General features: G+C 45.8%; 2 protein-coding genes and 1 pseudogene across 2 annotated transcripts; all 3 read left to right on the top strand.

The window, feature by feature from the left end:
• Positions 1-9,800: 9,800 nt before the first annotated feature.
• On the top strand, positions 9,801-12,444 carry LOC123189264 (pentatricopeptide repeat-containing protein At3g26540). The gene has a single exon (XM_044601642.1). The coding sequence runs from the start codon at positions 9,846-9,848 to the stop codon at positions 12,006-12,008; it is 2,163 nt and encodes a 720-aa protein (XP_044457577.1). The 5' UTR covers positions 9,801-9,845; the 3' UTR covers positions 12,009-12,444.
• A 2,437-nt stretch (positions 12,445-14,881) lies between these two features.
• LOC123189262 (pentatricopeptide repeat-containing protein At2g13600-like) lies at positions 14,882-17,144 on the top strand. The gene has a single exon (XM_044601641.1). It carries the CDS (start codon positions 15,084-15,086, stop codon positions 17,133-17,135), a length of 2,052 nt encoding a protein of 683 aa, XP_044457576.1. The 5' UTR covers positions 14,882-15,083; the 3' UTR covers positions 17,136-17,144.
• A 553-nt stretch (positions 17,145-17,697) lies between these two features.
• On the top strand, positions 17,698-21,474 carry LOC123189263 (protein disulfide isomerase-like 1-2; annotated as a pseudogene).
• Positions 21,475-23,407: the final 1,933 nt, after the last annotated feature.

Genomic DNA, 23,407 nt, shown 5'->3' with positions numbered 1-23,407 from the left:
TGTGTCTGAATCTTTCATGTGTGCAGGTCATGCTGCCAATGCTTAAGTGCGCTGATATAAACGATAAGGAGGGAGGCAGGCATTATTGGGTCTTCAACATCAACTTGAGGGACAGACGTTTCGAAGTTCTTCATTCAAGCAGGAAGCTGGACAACATTGAGTTGATGAGCATAGCTGAAAGATCGTGGAAGTCGCCTAGAGGGGGGGATAATAGGCGTTTTAAAATAATTATGGTTTAGGCTTGAACAAATGCGGAATAAACCTAGCGGTTAATTTGCCAAGCACAAAACCTAAAACAACTAGGCTCACCTATGTGCACCAACAACTTATGCTAAGAAAGATAAGCAACTATGTGATAACAAGATATATGACAAGAAACAATAAGGCTATCACAAAGTAAAGTGCATAAGTAAAGGGCTCGGGTAAGAGATAACCGAGGCATGAGGAGACGATGATGTATCCTGAAGTTCACACCCTTGCGGATGCTAATCTCCGTTTGGAGCGGTGTGGAGGCACAATGCTCCCCCAGAAGCCACTAGGGCCACCGTAATATCCTCACGCTCTCGCACAATGCAAGATGCCGTGATTCCACTAAGGGACCCTTGAGGGCGGTCACCAAACCCGTACAAATGGCAACCCTTGGGGGCGGTCACCGAACCCGTACACTTTGGCAACCCTTGGGGACGGTCACCGGTACCCGTCAAATTGCTTGGGGCGATCTCCACAACCTAATTGGAGACCCCGACGCTTGCCCGGAGCTTTGCACCACAATGATTGAGCTCCGAACACCAACAACCATCTAGGGCGCCCAAGCACCCAAGAGGAACAAGCTTAAGGGTACCAAGCACCCAAGAGTAATAAGCTTCTCAACTTGTAACTTCCATGTATCACGTGGAGAACTCAAACCGATGCACCAAATGCAATGGCAAGGGCACATGGAGTGCCCAAGTCCTTCTCTCGCAAATCCCACCAGAGCAACTAATGCTAGGGAGGAAAATGAGAGAAAGAACAAGACGGAGAACACCAAGAACTCCAAGATCTAGATCCAAGGGATTCCCCTCACATAGAGGAGAAAGTGATGGTGGAAATGTGGATCTAGATCTCCTCTCTCTTTTCCCTCAAAAACTAGCAAGAATCCATGGAGGGATTGAGAGTTAGCAAGCTCAAAGAAGGTCAACAATGGGGGCAAAAATGAGCTCAAGAGATAGGGTTCATTGGGGAAGAAGACCCCCTTTTATAGGAGGGGGGAAATCCAACCGTTATGTGCTCAGCCCGCACACGAGCGGCACTACCGCTCCTGGTCCCGGTACAACCGGGACTCACAGTATACGTGCAGAACCCTACCAGGCGGTACAACCGGGAGACCAGGCGGTAGCACCGGTTGAGAAGAACAACCGGAGCAACCGCCCAGCCACCGCTCAACCACCGCATAGGAACAGAAGGGAGTCACCCCTGAGTGCGGTAGTCGAGCGGTACCGGGCCGGTGCAACCACATGGCCTTGAGCGCTCGGGCGGCTAAGTCCTGAGCGGTAGAACCGCTCCGGACACCGGTGGTACCGGTACGACCGGACCAACCGGGCCACCACCGCCCGAGTACCGCATCAAAACAGAGGCCTGACCGGTACTTGGGTGGTGCCTGGCCGGAACAACCGCCCAAGTCTTTGCTAAGCAAGATGGCGGTACCACCGCCCGGAAGCAGCAGTACAACGGCTGAGAGCTCCAAGCGGTACTACCGTTGGGGCTCGTGGTACTACCGCTGGGACCAGACAAAAACCACTTCCAAGAAAACAAGAACTGCCATAACTTCTGCATATGAGCTCCGAATTGAGCAAACTCAAGCTTGTTGGAAACAAGACGACGAGTAGCATCAAAACAGCGACTGGTAATAGTAAGAAGAGGCAGGGGAGGTATGCCTAACAAAAAGAGGAGTGAAACCTCCAACCGAGAAGAATCGGCAAAACCTCCAACATCGAAAACATCATAGAAGATGCATGCGAACTCCGTTTTCGATGAACTCAAGCTTGTCATCAAGATGACCATAAGTTCTAAGACTCACAAAGAGAACCAAACAAGAACCAAGAAAGATGATGCAAGGATGCAATGGTTTGAGCTCTCTACGAACGATACGATCAAGCTACTCATCGAGAGCCCCCCTTGATAGTACGGCAATCGATCCTATAACCCGGTCTCCTAACTACCATCATGAGACCGTAAAATAGAAAACCTATCAAGGGCAAACCTTTGCCTTGCACATGGTCCACTTGAGCTAGATGATGACAATCTTGACTCCCTCAAGTTGGACCACCTTTCTTGATTGTGTTGACTCGATGAAGACTAGTTGATTGCTCCCCCATACTCCACTATGGATGGGCCACTCTTCCGCACATCTTCACAAGTCCATTATCACCACAAAGGACGGCAAGCTTCAAGCATTTGATCTCTTCGTGATGCTCCACTTGAACTTGCACACTGCAACCTAACCCTACAAAGAACTCTCACGAAGACCATGGGTTAGTACACAAAGCGTAATTGACAATTCTTACCATACCATGGGATCACTTGATCCCTCTCGGTACATCTTCTGCGCTTTGTGAGTTGATCAACTTGATTCACTCTTGACTTAGTCTTGATCAACCTTGAACCTTTCCAATTCTCTTCATTTGAATGATGTCTTGAAGGTAGACATGAATGATCACACAATCTTCTTCTTCAAAACATGTTTGCAATAAGCTCAACTCTCACATGACCAATCTTTGGATAATTCCTTGAATAACACCTTGGTTGACACAAACTCTCCTTGAAATCAACACATGCACTCCAAGAAAAGCCTATGGACAAAACCTTCAAATATAACTCAAGGAAACCATTAGTCCATAGAGATTGTCATCAATTACCAAAACCAAACATGGGGGCACCGCATGTTCTTTCAAATGCATCTACCATCGCGGGGGAAGTACGCCAGCTATGGAGGAAGCATTACCCAAAGTTCGACATCGATCACTTCCAGATTATTGACATTGACGTACCGAAGCAACACAGCAAGTAAGACAAGAAGCATGACATTCTTCTCAATTTTTACCATCAATCTATGGTTGATTTATATAGTAGTTGGCTGTCCTTATGTTCTGCAATTGCACCAGTTGTCTTGCCCAGCTGGCTTACTGTTTGTACTAGTTGGGTGTCTACACGCTGTTCAGTTGCACAAGTTGCCTCCTCAGTTGGCTGCATCACTTTACTAGTTGGTTGTCCATATGTTCTACACTTGCACTAGTTGTCCTGCTTAGTTGGTTTGCTGTTTTGCGCTAGGTCGGCTGTCTATAAGTTATTCGTTTGCACAATTTGCCTGCTTAGTTGGCTGCATCCATATATTAGTTGGTTATCCACATGTTTTGCATTTTTGCACTAGTTGTCATGCTTAGGTTGCTTCCTGTTTTGTACTAGGTTGGCTATCTATATGATTCTGTGTTCGGGTTGCCCCCATAGGTGCCATGCTGGTGCACCTACTTGTCCATATAAGCTGGCTATGCACTTTTTTGTCCTAGTCCTTTTTTTGTTCGTCCTAGTTGCACAAGTTATCATACTCAGCTGGCTGCCTTTAGTTAACTATTTTTCTGCCTAGTTATTAATTGTTTAAATGATTATTTGTTTTATAGATGTACAATCTATAGTTTTTTAAGACACACAACTAGTTTGCAATCTGTTTTTCATTTTTATGACTTTCTCATGGATTATCTAGCCAGTTGCACAGTGGAACATCAGTACTTGCACAGTGGCACATAATTAGTTGCACAGTGCCACAGAGTACATCATCTTATTTTGGTTTTAAATTTCTGTGACAAATTTTCCTTTTCCCCACCACAGTAATGAGTGTGGGCTATTCGCACTACTTAACGCCACTGAGTGGAACAGTAGCCAATTGCCCAACTATGAGCCCAAGGAAGTACTCAACATCAGAAAGAAGCTCACATATGATTGGGTCACCAGCGTGCACAACTCCGCCCCATGGAAGAAGTTGCTGAGGTATGACAAGGACTAGGTCGGTACTCTTTTTATTCTCTGCCCTTTTTTCAATCCCTTGCTGGTTTGCAATTTTTTTGACAAATTTGTAATTGCATACTAGTAGTAATTCCATTGCAACTCAATGTCATCACTTTTGTTGACACATTAGGAGCATTGGGCATACAATTGTTCAACAACTAAATATTAAACCATTTGCCAACAAAGACACAATTAGCAACCATTTTACAAAGTGCATGAACTAATTCAAGGAAAACAACTTAGAGAAGAGAAAGCATAGATGCTGAATGTGTCCACTTGGTCCCAACATTGCTCAAAAACCATCATTATTTTCCTTTTCCCTTTTTTCATACAAACAATGCAAGAGAATCACAGTAGCTTGAGTGGACACACACCGGCAGTGCGTTCTGTAGATTTGTTGTGGCTGCATTTGTTTTTCTTCTTTGGGTGTAGCTCCAGCGCCGATTTGTACCATTGACTCTTCGCCCTACCCTTTGTAGTAGACCTTGGAGGATCCCTGGGCACAAAATCATCAGAGGCTTGTGCAGGGGATGCATCCTCCAACGGGGCAGTAGGGCCAGTGTGCGTGGGCGCTGGACCATCACAAGGTTGTGTTCGATCACCTGTGGAATAATCATATAAAAAGTTTAGTATTTTTTGCGCAACCAGGACTGATGTTCTCTACAACCACACAGCTCATGCTGTGCAACTAACTGGTTGTTGTGTGCAAGTTAAGTTGAAAAGAAAACCTATAGTAGCATGGCCTGTCATGGGACTTGGATGGTAATCACCTATAGCCAGAAGACGAAAAACAAGTTAGTTATTTCTCTTGATGCTCGAACTAACATAGTGCGCGCAAATTGATAGCATGTTCTGTGCAACTGGGCACCATGATGTGTGCAACTGAAGTTACACACCTAGTTGGATGGAAAGTTGGGGCAGGTAATTACCTGGATGATGAGCCCCTGAGTACTGTCTGTAGGGCCATTGGGAAGAGCACGCGGGGCACTACTTGTTGGGCCAGGCGGGGGAGGAGGTGGCGGAGCATGCCGTGTAGGGTGAGGAGATGGAGGAGGTCCTCAAGGGTTTCCATCATCTGATGGCCCCGTAGCAGCAGCCGATTTTTTCTTTTTCTTGAACTTGTTCAGATGGTCGATCTCGGTATGTGCTCCGCACATATGCCTGTATACAATGGCATGTGATGCATCAGAGCCACTCGCAAACTTGGCTAGTTTCTGAAAATCGTATATCATGTTTCTCTCCCTTATCTGCTTCTTTGATTGAGGAGGCATTTCATCCGGTTGCTCATACCCGGTCCCTGGCGCACTAGGGACGGCAGTAGGTGTCCACCGTCTTAGCATGTACCTTTCCGGTATGACATCAACTCCAAGATGGGTGAACACCTTGAGGATGTGGGAACAGAGAATGTCTTCCTTGTTCATTTTGCAGCACTCACACAAATAGGAACCCTCCCCCACCCTTGCCTTCACCAAGTAGTTTCAAGAACAATATTTGGCAACAATTCCTGGTTCAGTCTGAGCTCAAAAATATCAGCACCAACTTGGAACGCATTATAACGTCCAATCAGCACAAACTCTTCTCGAAACTTGCGGTAAAGGTCCCTAGTGTAGGTTTCATAAGCTTGCCTCTCTATTGGGAAGTTGGAACATAGCTCAATCTCAAGGTGTTCTGTCCTGTAATCATTGCAGCCTTCCTTGGCAAGGATGTGGTTTTGAATTTTTTTCATATTGCTTAACGAAGTTCAGCATTGAGTTGTGTGGGTTCACATATCTTTTTAGAACGGTCTTGAACCCCTCACTTTGTTGTGTAGACTGCAGGAAGGGGAAGAACCAGTGTTTGAAGTAGCACGAAACCCAAGTTGACCTGTATTCATACAACTTCTCAAAGTGTGTGTGTGTGTGTGTGTGTGTTTGTGTGTGTGTGTCATAGCCTCGTACTTCATCATTAACCCAGCCCAATTCTGCTCAAACTCATCTGGAGTGAAGCTGAAGTCAACACAGTAGTTGAAATCATTAGAGAGCCCTGGATTCCGGCACAACAGCCAACCAAATTTTTCCTGAGCCTTTTTCATGATGTGCCATCGACAACAGCGATGCACTATGGTTGGGAAGATGCTCTCTATTGACTGCTTCATCGCCCTATCCTGATCGGTGATGAAGTTGTCAGGAGGTTTGCCATCCATAGCCTCTAGGAATGTTCGGAAGACCCAAACAAAGCTCGATGTCAACTCCTGCCTCACAAACGCGCAACCCATCATGAAAGATTGGCCATGTCGGTTTATTCTGATGAAGGGCGCGAATGACATATTGTACATGTTGGTCATGTAGGTGGTGTCAAACGATATGCAATCGTGGTAAGCCTCCGCATAAGCTTTTCGAGTTAAGCCATCCACCCAAAATATGTTGACAACTCTGTCCTCTTCATCATATTTTACCTTATAGAAGAAGTCTGGATCGGTTTTCTGTATATCCTTGAAGTGCGCGATTGTCTCAATCATGTCACCCTCCTTTGTGTCATCTCTATGGAAACTTGTACACAGGTTTGTTATTGCCTTTGGTCCGAGCGGCACCATCATCTCAGATCCATAGAACTCTGCCATTATATGCATCATACGTCCTGCATAATACAAAAAGAAACAATATATCTTTTTTAGTCGCACGAATGCACACATCCAACTGCACAGTATTAGGGCATGTGTTGGCACAGAAGATAATTGCAGGAAATGGACACCTAGCTGCACCTTTAAAAATACTTACACTTTTTCACATAGGACATTGTGTAGTTGCACAATGAATGTAATCTAGTTGCACAACAAGCACCAAAGTGATATAGAAATAGTATGGGAACTTGCACACTAGTTGCACACTTAAGAAATTATAATTGCACACCAATACCATAACAGTTGCACACTGGACTGCCTAGAGGGAAATTTAATTCTGTAAGGGATAAAGAAACACACATGTAGTCAAGTTGCAGTTATTAAGTTATACAAGATGCGCAAAAACTCCTTTTCATCAGGAGAGATGCCTTGGTGGGTTCTCGAGTATTTGGACAACGAAGGTTTGTTCACCAGTGGATGATTGTGGTCACGAACAAAGTGTGTCACCTCCTATCGCCCATCTAGCAGCTTCACCAACATTTTTGCCTTGCATTGAGTCTGCTTTATTGTCTCGCGTTTTCGTTTCTTCTTTTTCTTACTAGGACCAGCCTCCTCTTCAACAAAGATTGGAGGTTCATCTTCCATTTTCTCATCAGTGTCAACAGGTTTTGGATCTGGTATAGGGTCCAGGACAGGAGGAGCCTCAGCTCCTCCATCATCAGCTTTCGACTTCTTGTACTTGTTGCAACAAAACTGTTGTTTTACCAATACATTGGTGCGAGCTGTCCGCCTAGAGGTGTTCATCTTGACAGACAAACCCATCCGTAGGGTGTAGTTATTGTAGTGATCCTTAGCAATTTGAAGGCTGTCAAACCTCATGCCAACATAGGGTTCCATGGGCTGAGAACGAGCCTCATCTTCTCCTTCTTCTCCTTGCATAGCACCGTCAACAGCACCAACTCCGAGCTCAGTCCTGGTTGGACCAGAAACATTTGCCGCGGTGCCCGTGTCATCAAGAGTATGCCTCTCTGACTGCAAAGACACCGCTACAGGGGCATCGCGGGTTGATGAATACCCTACCACATTGTCATGCCCCATAGGGTTAGGCCCACGAGTTGTCTGTGTGTAGTAAACAGAGCGCCCCTTTTCTGTCCAATTTCCTTGTGGTATGCTGGGTTGCTGCTGATCCATATCATGAGGGAGCTCATTGAGATCAGTAGGCAACTCATTGAGATCAAGCATTTCTTTTTTCTTTTTTTGCTGTTGCCTCACACCCCTTGCACATATAAAAAGAAGGAAGTGATGTCATCAGTTTTAATCATGAAAGAGTGTTTCAAACAACCTAAAAACTTAGTAAATAGGCAGTTGCACACCATTAGGACAATTTTAGTTGCAAAAGCCACATGTCTATAGCAAAATCTTTTTTATAACGGGTATGCATTTTTTGTTTGCACAGAGTTGTTATGTTAGTTGCACAGTTTGCAGTAAATAGGTGGCAAGAACATGAGTTTTTTTACTACAGAGTTTTTCTGACTTTTTTCTCTGCTTGTTGCAATGATCTGTAGGTTTTCTGTTGGCAAGGAGCTGATTCAGATTTTTCTGCACATAATTTGGACATAATTTGATGCTACAATTGAGATGGAAAATCCAGGTGAAACAAGAAAGAAAAATTGGATGACAGAATATAGATATATGTTTTTCATCGTCGTTTCTGTTTTTACTTATAGTATATTGAACATATTTTTACACTATAGCTTTGCAATAGGTGTGGTATCAGAATATATGTGTGGGACAAAAATATATGTGTGACTATTTTAATATGGTTTGTGGTTTCATTAGCCATGGACACAAGTTCTTGTGTTTTTGCTGTCGTACTACAAATTTTTGGTTTTGGCTAGAATAGATGTTTTCAGTTGGCCAGGATGCATATTTCATTTAGCCAGCATGCATGTTCAGTTAGACAGTCAATGTGTTCAGTTGGCTATAATAGATGTTTCAGTTGGTCAGGATGCATATTCAGTTGGCCAGCATGCATGTTCAGTTGGCCAGGATACATATTTTTATTGCACATATACTTCAGATTTTTTAAAGTGTCCACTCAAAAAACATCCAGTTCATGTGGGGTACAATGCATGTTTTAGTTTGCCTAGTATGCATGTTGAGTTGTCAGAATACAAGTTCAGTTGGCTGGGATGTATTTCAGTTGCATATATATGCATTTTTAGTTGCATATATTTTTTTGGACAGTCAATGTGTTCATTTGCAAACAATAACTACAACTTAGTACAATACATGTTTAGTTTTGGCTACATTGCATGTTTAGTTGGTTAGAATCATGTTTTAGTTGGCCAGAAAATATGCCTTAGTCGACTTGCTGAATACATCCAGGGGGAACTTGGCTAGCATGCATGTTAGAATACATGTTCAGTTTTGTTAAAGTTGATCTCAAACCATGTTTATTGTGCAAATAGAAAACTGTGCAACTAAACTTAATGACTTGTGTTTAGTTGCATGAACCAGAAAATAGTAATCTTTTGTTCATGGTTGGTTTTCAATTTGCAGACATGACACTCGTGGAGGATGGAGGGTGGTGTGATGTTGACAATAAGGTGATGTGGTAGATCCACTCCTTTCTTGAAGCAGCTTTTTCATGGATTTGCTGATGGATCAATGGAGAAGACGGTTTACAGATGCAGAATAAGAAGGGGAGAAACTGAAGAAAGGCAGAGGGGAATTACTTGTCCAGTATTGCTGTCTGGTATGGCTCTGATGACCCTACCTTTAGATCAATTTTTTGAAACAGTTTCTTCTACTTTGGGGCTGCCATGACGATTGTACAAAAGGAGAAAGAAAGTGCCTTGGATCCTCTTCTTTCGTGGAAAAGAAGAAGGCAGCGTGCGGGCGTGGGGGCGAGCGGGCGTGGGAGGGGCTGGGACGCTGGGCAGGTACAGCTGGCCATATGGGGAGCGCGCTTTTCTGTTCGGGATTAATCGTTCGGTCGATTCGGTTTGGTGGCTGTCTGTCTCTTTCTTTTCTGTACCACGAGGAAACAGAGCTTATCTTTTTAGGTCGGCCGCTTGATCGCACTAGTGCGCAGCCGGTTGCCCACGAGACACGTCTCATAATATATAGGTCTCCCAAAATGAAAAGGAAAAAAAAAACACAACACCCTGTCCCTCTCTCATTCTCCTCCCGCCAGACCACCACCATGGCCGCGGCCGCCGCCGGCGCCTCTACTTCCGGCGCAACTGTGTCCGCAATCTCTGCCCACGTAGCCGCCGGACGACTCTTCGCCGCCATAGACACTCTCACCCCTTCCTGTTCCTCCTCCCCGATACCCTCCTCGCTCTACGCCTCCCTCCTCCGTCTGGCCACCGACCACGGCTCCCTCTCTGCCGCCCGCCGCATCACGACCCACTTCGCCTCCTCCGCCTTCCAATTCAACCGCTCATCAGTCCCCACCTTCCTATTCAACCGCGCCATCGAGTCTCTTGCTGCCTGCGGCGGCCTCGCGGACGCGCGGGAGTTGTTTGACTTAATGCCGCGCCGTGACGGCGGTTCTTGGAATGCCATCATCTACGCTTCCTCCCGCTCCGGGAAACCTACCGAGGCGCTTTCCCTCTTTGCCGATATGTACTCCCGTGGCGTTCGCCCCAACGATGTCACAATGGCATCCGTGCTCGCCTGCTGCTCAGAGTGCCTCAACCCGTGTGGTGCCCAGCAGCTCCACGGCCATATCTCCAAGCGGGACTTTCAGTCCAATGTGATTCTTGGCACGGCGCTGGTTGATGTGTATGGGAAGTGTCACTTACTTGCAGATGCGAGGCAGGCATTTGATGGTATCTCTGAACCTAATGCCATTTCGTGGAATGTCATCATCCGCCGGTATCTTCTTGCTGGGATGGGGGATATGGCAGCTGAAATGTTCTTTCGGATGGTCTGGGCAGGAGTTAGGCCGCTTGTTTATACCGTCTCACATGCACTTCTTGCTTGCCGGGACAACAATGCGCTTGAAGAAGGACGGTGCATGCATACTTTTGTGCTCCGACATGGGTACGAGCACCACGAGCATGTGCGGAGCTCAGTCGTGGATATGTATGCCAAGTGTGGTGCCATTGATGCAGCCCAAAGGCTCTTCAACGTGGCACCAGTGAAGGGCGTAATAATGTCGACCTCAATTTTGTCAGGACTGGCTTCTTGTGGGAGGATTGGTGATGCAAAGCGAGTGTTCGACGGGATGCAAGAGCGCAACTTAGTGTCCTGGAATGCTATGTTGACTGGTTATATCAGGTCCTCGGATCTGACTGGTGCTTTGCATTTGTTCCGGCAGATGAGGAAGGAGACAAAGGAGCTTGATGATGTTACACTTGGTTCCGTGCTCAATGCTTGTACTGGGATGCTTGATATTGGGAAAGGTGAGGAGGTCCATGCATTCGCTTTCAAGTGTGGTTTATTGAGTTACCCTTTCCTAAAGAACACTCTTGTGAGGATGTATTCCAAATGCGGATGCCTGAGGAGTGCAGAACTGCTTCTTCAATTCGAGATGGGAGAGAGAGACAGATACTCCTGGAATTCACTTATCTCAGGCTATGAGCGCCACTCCATGAGTGAAGCAGCTCTGCATGCACTGAGTGAAATGCAATCTGAAGTAACTCCTAACCAGTCCACGTTCAGTTCGGCACTGGCAGCCTGTGCCAACATTTTTCTGCTTAAGCACGGCATGGAGATTCATGCGTACATGATCAGAAATGGCTATGAGATTGACGATATACTGCAAAGTGCACTGATTGACATGTACTGCAAGTGTAGGCTATTTGATTATGGCATCAGGATATTCGAGGCACAGCCATCTCGTGATGTCATCCTGTGGAATTCGATGATCCTTGGCTGTGCTTACAGTGGCAAAGGTGAGTATGGGCTTGAATTGTTTGATGAAATGCAGGCGCAAGGGATTAAGGCCGACTCTGTCACTTTCCTCGGTGCACTAGTTTCATGTATCAGCGAGGGGCATGTTGGGTTGGGAAAGAGTTATTTCACTTTGATGACTGAGGAATCCATCATTCCTCGCATGGAGCACTATGAGTGCATGATTGAGCTGCTGGGCAAACATGGACACATGGTTGAGCTCGAGGATTTTGTGGATCACATGCCGTTTGAGCCACCAACCACAATGTGGTTAAGGATCTTCGACTGCTGCAGGGAATATGGAAATAGGAAATTAGGGGAGCGGGCTGCCAAGTGCATCAATGATAGCAATCCCCAGACACCGGTTCGATATGAGGCCACTGCGGACTACATGTGCAGTGATGGTGGCAGTGCAGAGCCCATGTCATTTGGTAACCCGGACGAAGAATTGATGTCGCCGCTGTGAGTGCCATGACATCGACTCGCAGGTGGCTGAGCTGAAATTCTTAATTACCAAATCAAGGAGCAGACTTGAAAAGGATTTTCAGGTGCTTGTGATCCTATAGCATCAGTATTGACACTTGACAGGACTACCCTAGTACAGTTGGTCGAGCTGAAGACAGAGTTTCTGGGCCGAACATGGAGTTTGTAATTATAAGGATGATAACAAGACCTCAAGCTTTCATCTCAGCTGACCGAGGATGAATTGGAGCCCAACTTTGCATGATTTATTCTGGCACTCACAAGGAAGTCACATTGAGTCTTCTAGTCTGTCTATGTTGAGTGGTCAGGTGCCGAGACTAGGGGAGCATATAGCAGGCCTCATCGGCTAGGAAGATGCCGAGGAAGTTGTAAAGTATCACCTTTGTTCTGAATTATAAAACGTTTTGGATATTTCAGTATGGACTACATATGGACTGAAATGAGTGAACAAACGTACTAAAACGTGTCTACAAAAAAAAAGAGTTAGAACATCTTATAACTCGAAACAGAGGGAGTACCTATTTGTAAAAGGAAGTTGTAAATTGCCAATTTAACACAATTATTTTCTTGTCTAAGTATATTCGTAACAATGACCTCAAAACAAAAACTAACACTGCTTCATGTTAAGAGACAAGAACGAAGGGGGCCAGTATGGATGCAATAGGATTATCGTGAACTCGGATAACCAGGAACTTATGGAGATCATGAACAAAGGGCCCAGTATGCAGGTAACGCAGCGGCCATCATTGATGATTGTTATCGCTTGGCATGCGAGTTCAGTTCTATCCGGTTTCAATACTGTCCTAGAGAGGCAAATGGTGTTGCACATGAATTAGCGCGTGCTGCTAGAATTAGCTTTTGTAATGAGTGGTTAGGTGTTGCTCCAAATGCTTTCCTTCCTCTGATACTAAAAGATGTAGGTGTTGTCACATGTGAACAAAGAGGAAGATTTAGTTATCAAAAAAAGAAGAAGAGAGAGACAATAACATTTGGCAGGAATTTTGTGTATTCTTTTGCAGGAAGTGAACAACAACAACAACAACAACAACAAAGCCTTTAGTCCCAAACAAGTTGGGGTAGGCTAGAGGTGAAACCCATAAGATCTCGCAACCAACTCATGGCTCTGGCACATGGATAGCAAGCTTCCACGCACCCCTGTTCATAGCTAGCTCTTTGTCGATACTCCAATCCTTCAGGTCTCTCTTAACGGACTCCTCCCATGTCAAAATCGGTCGACCCCGCCCTCTCTTGACATTCTCCGCACGCTTTAGCCGTCCGCTATGCACTGGAGCTTCTGGAGGCCTGCGCTGAATATGCCCAAACCATCTCAAACGATGTTGGACAAGCTTCTCCTCAATTGGTGCTACCCCAACTCTATCTCGTATATCATCATTCCGGACTCGATCCTTCCTCGTGTGACCACACATCCATCTCAACATACGCATCTCCGCCACACCTAACTGTTGAACATGTCGCCTTTTAGTCGGCCAACACTCCGCGCCATACAACATTGCGGGTCGAACCGCCGTCCTGTAAAACTTGCCTTTTAGCTTTTGTGGCACTCTCTTGTCACAGAGAATGCCAGAAGCTTGGCGCCACTTCATCCATCCGGCTTTGATTCGATGGTTCACATCTTCATCAATACCCCCATCCTCCTGCAACATTGACCCCAAATACCGAAAGGTGTCCTTCCGAGGTACCACCTGGCCATCAAGGCTAACCTCCTCCTCCTCAAAGCTAGTAGTACCGAAACCGCACATCATGTACTCAGTTTTAGTTCTACTAAGCCTAAACCCTTTCGATTCCAAGGTTTGTCTCCATAACTCTAACTTCCTATTTACCCCCGTCCGACTATCGTCAACTAGCACCACATCATCCGCAAAGAGCATACACCATGGGATATCTCCTTGTATACCCCTTGTGACCTCATCCATCACCAATGCAAAAAGATAAGGGCTCAAAGCTGACCCCTGATGCAGTCCTATCTTAATCGGGAAGTCATCGGTGTCGACATCACTTGTTCGAACACTTGTCACAACATTATTGTACATGTCCTTGATGAGGGTAATGTACTTTGCTGGGACTTTGTGTTTCTCCAAGGCCCACCACATGACATTCCGCGGTATCTTATCATAGGCCTTCTCCAAGTCAATGAACACCATATGCAAGTCCTTCTTATGCTCCCTATATCTCTCCATAAGTTGTCGTACCAAGAAAATGGCTTCCATGGTCGACCTCCCAGGCATGAAACCAAACTGATTTTTGGTCACGTTTGTCATTCTTCTTAAGCGGTGCTCAATGACTCTCTCCCATAGCTTCATTGTATGGCTCATCAGCTTAATTCCACGGTAATTAGTACAACTCTGAACATCCCCCTTGTTTTTGAAGATTGGTACTAATATACTCCGTCTCCATTCTTCTGGCATCTTGTTTGCCCGAAAAATGAGGTTGAAAAGCTTGGTTAGCCATACTATCGCTATGTCCCCGAGACCTTTCCACATCTCAATGGGAATACAATCAGGGCCCATCGCCTCCTTTCATCCTTTTTAAAGCCTCCTTCACCTCAGACTCCTGGATGCGCCGCACAAAACGCATGCTGGTCTCATCAAAGGAGTCATTCAGTTCAATGGTAGAACTCTCATTCTCCCCATTGAACAGCTTGTCGAAGTACTCCCGCCATCTATGCTTAATCTCTTCGTCCTTCACCAAGAGTTGGCCTGCTCCGTCCTTGATGCATTTGACTTGGCCAATATCCCTCGTCTTCCTCTCCCGGATCTTAGCCATCTTATAGATGTCCCTTTCACCTTTCTTCGTGCCTAACCGTTGGTAGAGGTCCTGAACAAAAATATATATTAAAATCCACTTCAAAACATGGCAATCAGGAAGAGTATTTGCCTAGTCTCAGAAGAAAAAAAAGAGTATTTGCCTCTCCGAACAATCCTGGTGTTCTGGCGCGTATTCAGTATCGCCCTTGTTTGTCAGTTCGTTCTGCTGGCAACGACGAGGACACCGCCGCCTTCTGCCACCATCGAATTTTCAAACGGAGGCACCTGTTGGCATGGCGCGACACCACCACCACCACTTCGTCTCCCACCTCCGAGCATCCGCGCCGCTCGCCGACCTCCTCCGGTCCGCGCCAAGCCTGCCCGCCGCCCGCGCAGCGCACGCGCGCGCCCTCAAGTCGCCCTACGCGGACGAGACTTTCCTCCTCAACACCCTCGTCTCCGCCTACGCGCGACTCGGCCGCCTCCCCGACGCGCGCAGGGTGTTCGACGAGATTCCCCGCCCCAACACCTTCTCCTACAACGCCCTCCTCTCCGCGCACGCCCGCCTTGGCAACCCCGCCGACGTCCGTGCTCTCTTCGGCGCCATCCCCGACCCGGACCAGTGCTCCTACAACGCGGTCATCGCCGCGCTCGCGCAGCACAGCCGTGGCGCCGACGCCCTCCTGTTCTTCGCCGCCATGCACGCCGACGACTTCGTGCTCAATGCCTACTCCTTTGCCAGCGCCCTGAGCGCCTGTGCCGTGGAGAAGGACCTGAGGGCCGGGGTGCAGGTGCATGCCCTTGTTTCCAAGTCGCCGCATGCCAAGGACGTGTATATTGGCAGTGCGCTCTTGGACATGTATGCCAAGTGCGAGGGGCCGGAGGAGGCACGGAGGGTGTTCGAGGCAATGCCGGAGCGGAATGTCGTTTCCTGGAACAGCTTGATCACTTGCTATGAGCAGAACGGCCCTGTGGGTGAGGCGCTGGTACTGTTTGTCAGGATGATGAATGCCGGTCTTGTGCCCGATGAGGTGACACTTGCAAGTGTCATGAGTGCGTGTGCGGGCCTTGCTGCGGATAGAGAAGGACGGCAGGTTCATGCGTGCGTGGTGAAATCCGATAGGTTTAGGGAGGACATGGTGCTGAGCAACGCTCTGGTGGACATGTACGCCAAATGTGGGAGGACATGGGAGGCGAGGTGTGTGTTTGACCGCATGGCTTCCAGGAGTGTTGTCTCTGAAACATCACTCATCACCGGGTACGCAAGGTCTGCTAATGTGGAAGATGCTCAGGTGGTGTTCTCACAGATGGTCGAGAAGAATGTCATTGCTTGGAATGTGCTCATTGCAGCATATGCACAGAACGGTGAGGAGGAGGAGGCACTTAGGCTCTTTGTCAGGCTGAAAAGAGAGTCAGTTTGGCCAACACATTACACATACGGAAATGTTCTCAATGCATGTGGCAATGTTGCTGATCTTCAGCTTGGTCAGCAAGCTCATGTGCATGTCCTGAAGGAAGGTTTTCGCTTTGACTTTGGACCAGAGTCTGATGTGTTTGTTGGGAATTCCCTTGTAGACATGTACCTGAAGACAGGATCAATTGATGATGGTGTGAAGGTGTTTGAGAGGATGGCAGCCAGAGATACTGTGTCGTGGAATGCCATGATTGTCGGTCATGCACAGAACGGCCGTGCAAAAGAAGCACTGCATCTTTTTGAGAGAATGTTATGCAGTAAAGAGAGCCCAGATTCTGTCACCATGATTGGTGTTCTGTCTGCCTGTGGCCATTCTGGATTAGTGGAGGAGGGCCGGAGATACTTTCGGTCCATGACTGGGGATCATGGGATAACTCCATCCCAAGATCACTACACATGTATGATTGATTTGCTTGGTCGTGCCGGTCATCTAAAAGAAGTTGAGGAGCTCATAAAGGAGATGCCAATGGAACCTGACAGCGTGCTCTGGGCTTCTCTGCTAGGTTCTTGCAGGCTACATAAGAATATTGAGATGGGAGAACTGGCAGCTGGGAAGTTGTTTGAGCTTGATCCTGAGAACTCTGGACCCTACGTTCTTCTCTCGAATATGTACGCTGAGTTGGGGAAATGGGCAGATGTATATAGAGTGAGGAGATCCATGAAGAGCAGAGGTGTCATTAAGCAGCCTGGCCGTAGTTGGATTGAGATAGGCAGGCAAGTGAGTGTGTTTCTCGCACGAGATAACGGACATCCCTGCAGGAATGAGATACACGATACCTTGAGAATCATTCAGATGCAGATGAGTAGGGTGAGTGTAGATGCTGAAAATGCTGATGGCCTGATGAATTACAGCTCTGAAGCCTGTGGCTAGAACTAGAAGGCTTGATACACTTTGCAGGTTGGAAGATCATGGATGATGCAGAACCCGGTGATGAAAAGAAAAATGGCAAAATGATTCTAAGTGATCCATTCTGTTGCTGGTGCAGCAGTTTTGCTTGGGGTGAAAGCATGAAGGACTTTTCTGATCTGAGTTGTGGATCTGAAGACTGAAACTCTTACAAAGTGCTGCGTGCTGACAACTTGACTGTGGCTATGCCATGATGGATTACTTATTTTGGACTCGGTGTATAAAGGTGAAATATTACTTGCAGACACAAGTATGCATGCAGTGTGCAGATTTTACGGCTGACTTCCAATTATAAAATAACTGTGAAAAACTAGCCATCTGCTATCAGCTATGTAGTTGTTTACTAACTGAAAGTAGAAATTGGAAGTAAAGAGACTCATTATTGTCATTTGTAAACAAAGTTCAGGAGCATGAGTCGAAGAGAAGCTAGCAAACAAGCCCCCATTGACTTCCTCGAGATCCCTGCAAGTGCAACACCCCTTCTCATCTTTTCTTTTTGGAAGAGGAACACCCTTCTCATCTTCACCTATATTAACCTGGTAGGCATGTCATCCTCTGACGGAAATCCTGAGAGGTGACTTAGTTACAGCTTAAGCAATGGACGTTCCCCTGGCACTCCCTTTTGCCACCCTCGTCGTGGTCCTTCTGCTCTCCTCCGGCCCCATCGCGGCCGAGGTGGATGGCACAGCTGTGCTTGGAGAGGCGGTCCTGACACTTGACGCAGGCAACTTCTCGGAGGTGGTGGCCAAGCACGAGTTCATAGTCGTCGAGTTCTACGCGCCATGGTATGTTACTCCTTAAGCAGCTATGTTCTGACTCTCCCCAAATCCCAAAACAGTGTCTAACTGATGACCATCGCAGGTGTGGCCACTGCAAGGAGCTCGCTCCAGAGGTTAGTCATTTCCTTAACAAGTAGTCTGTCTTACCATGAAAGATGCAACACTGAGACACTGAGACGTACGTTTTAATTTGTCCATGCCATTTATGTGTGTACGTGTGATATGATGCATGCAGTACGAGAAAGCAGCCTCCATGCTGAGGAAGCGCGACCCTCCAGTGGTGCTCGCGAAGGTGGATGCGTACGACGAGAGCAACAAGGAGCTCAAGGACAAGTACAAGGTACATGGGTATCCGGCCATCAAGATCATCAGAAAAGGAGGGAGCGACGTGAGCGCCTATGGTGGCCCGAGGGACGTGGAGGGTATCGTGGAGTACCTCACGAGGCAGGTCGGCCCGGCATCTCTCGAGATCAGGTCTGCAGTGGATGCCTCACGCTCCATCGGCGACAAAGGGGTGGTCCTTGTAAGTTCCCACATCCTACCGCATTTGTGCGGTTCACCTCTCTTTCCTTAATCTCTTGAAGAATGGAGATCAATGGGTGTGTTGTTCTTGTCTGAAAATTGTCTTGCAGGTGGGTGTATTCCCTGAGTTTGCTGGTATTGAGTATGAGAATTTTATGGCCGTGGCAAACAAGATGCGAACAGACTATGATTTCTTTCACACATCGGATGCGAGCATTCTGCCACGTGGTGATCTGACCGTCAAGGGCCCCCTTCTTCGACTCTTTAAGCCATTCGATGAGCTGTTTGTCGATTCACAAGTAAATATCTTTCTTAATGTGCACCTTTTCATTGCTGGTCACTTCGTTCTCGTGGGTGTGCTTTTGCTTGTACACTAAAACACCAGTCATCTATAATTGTCAGGATTTTGATGACGATGCAATCAAGAAGTTTATTGAGGTGTCTGGTTTCCCTACTGTAGTTACCTTCGACGCAGACCCGACCAACCATAAGTTTATTGAAAGATACTACAGCACGCCTAGTGCCAAAGTGAGTAAACAGCAATTGCCCTCAGATCTTGTTTGTTCCTTCAGTACTTGCAGTCTCGGCTTCACTTGTATGGGATGGAAGAGTTGAACATTTAGTAACTTTAGCTCAATTCTTTACCTGATGTGTGGTTTCAGTACTACTAGCTGTGAGGAGGAGGAGGTTAGCCTTGATGGCCAGGTGGTACCTCGGAAGGACACCTTTCGGTATTTGGGGTCAATGTTGCAGGAGGATGGGGGTATTGATGAAGATGTGAACCATCGAATCAAAGCCGGATGGATGAAGTGGCGCCAAGCTTCTGGCATTCTCTGTGACAAGAGAGTGCCACAAAAGCTAAAAGGCAAGTTCTACAGGACGGCGGTTCGACCCGCAATGTTGTATGGCGCGGAGTGTTGGCCGACTAAAAGGCGACATGTTCAACAGTTAGGTGTGGCGGAGATGCGTATGTTGAGATGGATGTGTGGCCACACGAGGAAGGATCGAGTCCGGAATGATGATATACGAGATAGAGTTGGGGTAGCACCAATTGAGGAGAAGCTTGTCCAACATCGTTTGAGATGGTTTGGGCATATTCAGCGCAGGCCTCCAGAAGCTCCAGTGCATAGCGGACGGCTAAAGCGTGCGGAGAATGTCAAGAGAGGGCGGGGTCGACCGATTTTGACATGGGAGGAGTCCGTTAAGAGAGACCTGAAGGATTGGAGTATCGACAAAGAGCTAGCTATGGACAGGGGTGCGTGGAAGCTTGCTATCCATGTGCCAGAGCCATGAGTTGGTTGCGAGATCTTATGGGTTTCACCTCTAGCCTACCCCAACTTGTTTGGGACTAAAGGCTTTGTTGTTGTTGTTGTTTGTTAGCTCAATTCTTTACCTGCATCATGATATCAACATAGGACCAACATTTGAGATTGCATGAGCGCATTGACCCTTTTCACTTGTATCATGAAACATGAAATAACTTTGATACATGATTAGACAGGCAATGCTTTTCTTGCGCTTCAGTGACGACAGAGTTGAGACCTTCAAGAGCCAGATGCATGAAGCAGCCAGGCAGCTCATCGGTAATAACATCAGTTTTCTAATTGGTGATGTTTCAACCGCAGACCGCGCCTTCGAGGTCGTTACTCTTACTAGCTTCTCGTCATTTTTGTTAAGAATTCCTAGAACTAATCCACTGATTAGCATCCATGCGAAACTTTTCAGTATTTCGGGCTCAAAGAAAGTGATGTTCCCCTCCTCCTCGTGCTAGCATCTACTGGAAAATATCTCAATCCAACCATGGAGCCTGACCAGCTCATACCCTGGATGAAGCAGTATATAGTTGAGGCCTAGTCTACTATGCTGTTTCATAGTACTCTTTTGTCAAATCATTTCCTAATCATCTACTTTTTCATACAGTATGGCAACTTAACACCTTATGTTAAGTCAGAGCCAATTCCTAAGGTGAATGATCAACCTGTTAAAGTTGTCGTGGCTGACAATATTGATGAAAATTGTTTTTAACTCTGGCAAAAATGGTTCGTTCATGTCACTTCAACTCACTGGCTGAGCTGAATTATACCAGTGGTTGCATTCAGCTTTTAGTTATTTATCCTGTGGTGAAGCTTGTCTAACCAATTCACTGCATGGCACTTCTTGTAGTTCTACTCGAGTTCTATGCACCTTGGTGCGGTCATTGCCGGAAGTTGGCCCCGATTCTGGAGGAAGTTGCTGTCTCGTTGCAAGACGATGATGATGTAGTCATAGCGAAGATGGTAGTCCACTTTTCAGTTGATTATTCATATTGCCACTGATTCAGGTCACACTTCTGTGGTAGAGCATCGTCCTAGGCATTATAAAGTCTGAGACCTCTGGTTTTGCAGGATGGTACTGCGAACGATATCCCGACAGACTTCGCGGTCGAGGGATACCCAGCGCTGTACTTCTATTCTTCTAGTGGAGGGGATCTCTTGATGTATGACGGGCAGAGGACGGCCGAGGAGATCATCAGTTTTATCAAGAAGAACAGAGGGGCCAAAACTGCTGCAGTAGAAGTAACCCAGACGGATGCTGTAGAAGAGGAGGTAACATCATCCACTCCATCGGGGTCCATTCAAGACGAACTTTAATCAAGAAGTATCCATCGTATGTGTCCTTTTGTTCCCCGTAACTCCTGTATTTTGTTCTGGTGCCCTTGCTCAGTGAAATCCAACGTTTACAAGTGCATCTATCACGCAAGAAGCTGAGGATATCACACTGCAGGGTATATAGACGAGAGTGCAGGATGGCTCAGGGCTGTTCAGACCAGTCTTCGCTTAGTGACAAACCATACAGATGCCGTTGCATTGTGGATTTCTGATGCCTAAACACCTTTGAATTGAATAAGCTTCATGTAGCCCCTTCTATTATCAACTCCTATTTTGTGCAATCAGGTGTCTTATTTATGAATATATGTCTTTTCACATTGAGGAATTCAACAAAGTAGACACGACTTCGCTTTATTTCTCTGCAAAATGGTGGTCGCTTATGAATTGTGCCCACCCTAAACCTTGGCGACGTCCACCATACCGAGGCCACGAGTCACGAGAGTTACAAACCATTGCATGTTCTGATTATTGGGTGGTACCTTACCCAACATAACTTTTTTTTGAAACTTCACCCTGCATAACTAAACAGGTGATTTTCGTTAGCCTATTTCTCTTAGCATGCAAATATGACACCTCAAAATGCAACTTGTATGGTAAAATGCACAGCTCAACATGCAAACATACATGGGAAAATACCCACCTTAACTTACAACCATGCATTGGAAAAGATTTTCAATTACATTTTGTTATGCTACTTATATTCAATAAATATTTTGTAACCATACAATAATCTGGTATAATAAATCATATGTATGTTTAGTTTCAATTATTATATTATCAATCTAATTGTGTTCTATACAACCAAATATTATTGCAATACATTCAAACCAAATCTTGTAGAGTGCATGGAGGGTGCATGAGCTCAAAAGTTTCCTCCTAAACCCACTTTTGGGTGTTTGGTAGCTTGCACGGGCCTGTTCAACATGCAGGAGCTCGGCCCAAATACCTTCTTAGCACGAAGAGAGAACACCCCAACAATCGTTCGCTGGTTAGCATGCATGAGTGAAGCGAGCGAGAAATTTCTAAGAAATAATTATTTTTTAGAAAATATTCAGAATACCAAAAAATTGTTCAAAAAAGGCCAGATTTTCAAAAATTGTTAAAATTTTCAAAAAATGTCCTTCAAAATCTGTTCAAATGTTCATAAAAATTTCAGAATTTCCAAAAATGTTTAAATTAGATTTTTTTGGTTTTTTTGAATTTTAAAATTTGGCTTTCAAATTTTTTAAAATTTTGGCTTTTCAAAAAAAAAACAGATTTTTTAAAAGATATCGAACTTTCAAATTTTGTTCAAATTATAAAAAACATAAAAATTCTGAAAATGTTTAAATTTTCAAAAATATTATTTTCCCCATGTTTCAAAAAATTATTCACATTTTTAAAATGTTTTCTTCACTTATTTGCTACAGTACCGACCGACATGTCTACACAGATGCAAGCTGCCAAACAGAGTCTCAACTTAGCATGTCTCAGCACATACACCGCTACCAAACAACAGTAAATGGATGTACTCAGCATGTCTACAATTAGCATGTATCAGAGGAGAACAACCATGCTAGATTGGGAGTGCTACCAAACACACCCGTAGCAATTGTGGGATACTGTTTGGTATAACTAAATATGCGATCACCATTAACCCATTTCTCTCAACGTTCAAACATGCCACCTCAACGCACAACCATGCATGGGACTAAAAAAACATGCATGGGAAAAATGCCCCCCTCAATTTGTAATCATGCATCGGAAAGGTTTAGCTATTTTCATTCTGTTATGCTACATGTATTCAATAAATATTTTACACATATACAATAAATCATATATTGTCGTGGGTATTTCGTTGATTACCTTTCATTAGTATGATAGTTACACATGATTTGTTTGGTACTAGGATGTCACCTTAGTCGTCATTTGAACACAAGACATAAGTTTTACATAGGTTCGGGCCCCTCGATGCGGGTACTAACCTTGCTCCTGCTTATATGGGATTATATCGAGACAAATTACAAATAGAGATTACAATGGGGTCTCAGCGAGCCGAGAAGTTATCTCGAGTTCTAGATGGGCGATCTAGACGAGATCTCTAGCTCAATCTGGCTAAAGAGGCAAATATATGTCTTTGCTAGATCTTTGATCCTTTCTCGTGGTGTCGGGTGTCCTTATATATTGGCGTTGTCTTGGCCCTCTGTTCGGTAGTTCTGATGTTCTATGATCCGGACTCCCTCGAGTTTCTAGGTCTACGACTTCCCTCTAGGAAACTAGGGGTTGTCACACTTATGGAAGTCGGTCA

The sequence above is a fragment of the Triticum aestivum genome, chromosome 2A, assembly GCF_018294505.1.
Source record: "Triticum aestivum cultivar Chinese Spring chromosome 2A, IWGSC CS RefSeq v2.1, whole genome shotgun sequence".
NCBI classification, from domain to species: domain Eukaryota; kingdom Viridiplantae; phylum Streptophyta; class Magnoliopsida; order Poales; family Poaceae; genus Triticum; species Triticum aestivum.
Note: the sequence above shows the minus strand (reverse complement) of the source record. Positions and strands in the feature narration are given on the sequence as shown.